The sequence below is a fragment of the Mytilus edulis genome, chromosome 2, assembly GCF_963676685.1.
Source record: "Mytilus edulis chromosome 2, xbMytEdul2.2, whole genome shotgun sequence".
Classification (NCBI taxonomy): Eukaryota; Metazoa; Mollusca; class Bivalvia; order Mytilida; family Mytilidae; genus Mytilus; species Mytilus edulis.
This window is the reverse complement of record NC_092345.1, coordinates 104,136,721-104,139,997: the sequence shown is the minus strand read 5'-3', so window position 1 is coordinate 104,139,997 and position 3,277 is coordinate 104,136,721. Positions and strand designations below refer to the sequence as shown.

The following is a 3,277-nucleotide window of genomic DNA, read 5'->3' as shown; positions in this document are numbered from 1 at the left end:
TGTCAGAGTCTCTGCATGGCTCACTTGACATGTAAAACCGTCATAGAGCTGTTGGATGACGGTTATGATTTTTTTCGGGTATTCCATAATGTCTAAGGATGTTCCATAGTACTTGATGGTCTATACTATCAAAGGCCCTCTCGAAATCTACAAATGTTAAGTATAGGGATGTCTGCCATTCAATGGTTTGCTCGATGATGATTCTTAATGTGGCAATTTGGTCAATGCATGATCTCTCTTGTCTGAAACCGGCCTGTTCGTCTCTTAGTAACTTATCAACTTCTTTCTTTAACCTCTGTAGGATGATGTGACATAAGACTTTGCTAGGAATGGAAAGCAAAATAATTCCTCTCCAGTTGCTACAGATTGATTTGTCGCCTTTCTTTGGTACTTTAATGAGGATTCCTTTACGCCAGTCATCAGGTATATGTTCGTCATTCCATATTTTGTTAAGTAGTTGGTGAAGTTTATCAATACATATGTTATCCATTGCCTTTATAGCTTCAGGGGGTATGTTGTCGATCCCTCCTGCTTTCCCATTCTTTAGTTGTTTTATTGCAGTGTTTACCTCTGTTTTAGTTATATCTCCTGTCTTGATATTCAGGACCTGTCGCCCTTCGATGTTAGGTGGGTCTGTTGGAGGGGGTCTGTTTAGCACTTCTTCAAAATGATCTTTCCCTCGTTTTAATTGCTCTTCAATTTTTGTTATCACATTGCCATTTTTATCTTTAGCTGTAGCATTTGAGTTCGATCTTCTTCCACTTAGTTGTTTAGTTGTGTTGTAGAGAGATTTTATGTCTCCTTTGCTACATGCAATTTCTGCTTCTTGTGCTAATTGTTCAACATAGTTTCTTTTATCCTGTTTACAGTTCTTCTTCACTTCTTTGTCTTTCTCTCTATAAAGGTCTTGTGTTTGTCTTTTTTGTTGTCTTGTGGTGGCATTTAAGACTTTTTCTTTGGCTTTTCTCCGTTCTTCAACCTTAACCCATGTATTATCTGACATCCAGTTTTAGCGTTTATACTGCATGTATCCTAATGTTTCCTCACATGTTTCTAGTATTACATTTTTTGTCTGCTCCCATGTGTTGTTAATATCATTCTCCTCTATATCCAGGTCACTTATAGCTGAGAATCTATTTTGAAGAGATATTTGGAATTCTTCTCTTATGTTTGGTATTTTCAGCTTCCCAACGTTGAACTTTCTTCTTTTGACAACTGATTTTTTTTGGGCTAAAAGTTTCATCTTTATTGACCCTATAACTAAATGATGGTCTGATGCTGCATCTGCTCCCCATTTTACCCTTACATCTTGCAGTGAAGACCTCCATCTCTGAGAAATAGTTATGTGGTCTATTTGGTTTTCTGCATTTCCTGCTGGTGACACCCAGGTTACCTTATGGCAGTTCTTGTGTTTGAAGAGTGTTCCTCCTATGACAAGGTTGTTGGTAGTACAGAAGTCTGCAAACAGTTCACCGTTTTCGTTCATTTTTCCTATCCCATGGGGGTCGATTTCTCTATCCCATCCCTTTCTTTCTGATCCAACCTTAGCATTTAGGTCACCCATTAGTACCAATAGGTCTCTTTTTGGCACTTTTTCTATAGTTGTTTGTAATGAGTGGTAGAAGTCTTCCTTTTCACAGTCATCTGCACCATTTGTTGGGGCGTATACTTGTATCAGGGTTTTTTTTTGGAAACGTGAGTTAAAGCGTGCTGTGATAATTCTTGGTGAGATGGGATTCCACTCCAGCAAAGCTGTTTTAGATCTTTTCGTTATTAGAAATCCAACTCCCTTTTCGTGTGGGTCATTTTGTTTGGTGTTTCCGGAATATATGATGGTGTGGCCTGTATTCAAATTTGTCATGCCTGATGTGTTCCATCTAACTTCACTTAGTCCTAGAATTTCGATCTTGTATCTATCCATCTCTTTTGTTACTTGTGCACATTTACCACTTTGGTATAGTGTTCTTACATTCCATGTGCCTATTCTGGGGGTGAGTTTGTTTGAAAACAGCTCCATCGGCCTTCGCGTCATCTGCTGTTTTCGATTAAAAACATGTTCTTCCTCCAGTCTGTGACGAGAAAGAGTATTGGCTATTGTAGTCGTTTCTGTAATCAATATTTTTTTCCAAGGCAGGGTGATTAACCCTACGCTTAACCCCCTGTGCCCGGAGGACCGGCAGCTTTTCTGTAGGGGTTTCCATCCCTTAGACGATTGCTGTTGCTATCGAGTACCATTTACCCGGATTTTCTGTCTGGATTTACTTCCATAGCCTTTGATTCAAGAATCCAATCACAAGGCAGTGATACTATTTGACCCATAGCTGGGGCAAGGATGATGAGTGCTAGGGCGTGTCCACACGCCGGTGGGCCTACACACTGCATCTCTGGGGCCCTTGCTGCTCCGAGATCCTCTACAGATGACGCCTAGGATAATAAAACCTAGTTACCGAGTGCTGTCGCGAGGAGGCACTGTAGAAGTCTTGGATAGTGTAGAGGCTTTGTACTGGCAGGAAAGATTTACACACTCGACTTTCTTTTCACCCACAAGTGAGTTAGCCAGCGGCAGTGATATAGTATTAACTCTACCACTGCACTAGACGCATACACAACCCCTGTGGTTAAAACCACCAGCACACAAAAAGTGTCAATAGTACTTATATTTTCCCCATACTGTATTGGTAAAACAGCTTGTCTTTCAAAATCATGAAAACAGCATCCCTCTAGCTCTACATTTTGCCTCATTAAGACCCTCACAACCAGGACATTTAGAACGTTTACACCTACTATAGGGAATTCTGGAAAGGGCGTCAGCGTTACCCATGAAGACAACCTCTTCTATGTTGAATAACAAAATTATACGTATCCAAAACTGATATCCATCGTGCTACAATGCCTTCTGGTTCATTAGAATTTTTAAGCCATACAAGCGATGCATGATCAGTTCTTATCAAGAATTTTTGACCCCATAAGAAATGTCTAAAGTTCTTTACAAAATGAACCACAGCCAGTAATTCTCGATACGTAGTGCAATAGCGTTTATGTGTGTAGCTCAACATCTTACTAGCGTATGCATTATTGCTAGCGTCAGTATCTATAATAAACATCCCCTCTTCATTTGGGTAACTCAAAATTGGGGCTGAAGTTAATTTATCTTTTAATTTTTCAAAAGCTTCTTGACATTCAAGGCTCCATGTAAACTTTCTACCCTTTTTCGTCAGTTCGGTTAAAGGAGATGCAATTTCTGAAAACTGAGGTATGAATCGCCGATAATAACCAG

At 39.9% G+C, this 3,277-nt stretch overlaps 1 protein-coding gene across 1 annotated transcript; it reads right to left on the bottom strand.

The window, feature by feature from the left end:
- Positions 1–1,009: 1,009 nt before the first annotated feature.
- On the bottom strand, positions 1,010–2,017 carry LOC139511142 (craniofacial development protein 2-like). The gene has a single exon (XM_071297716.1). The coding sequence runs from the start codon at positions 2,015–2,017 to the stop codon at positions 1,010–1,012; it is 1,008 nt and encodes a 335-aa protein (XP_071153817.1).
- Positions 2,018–3,277: the final 1,260 nt, after the last annotated feature.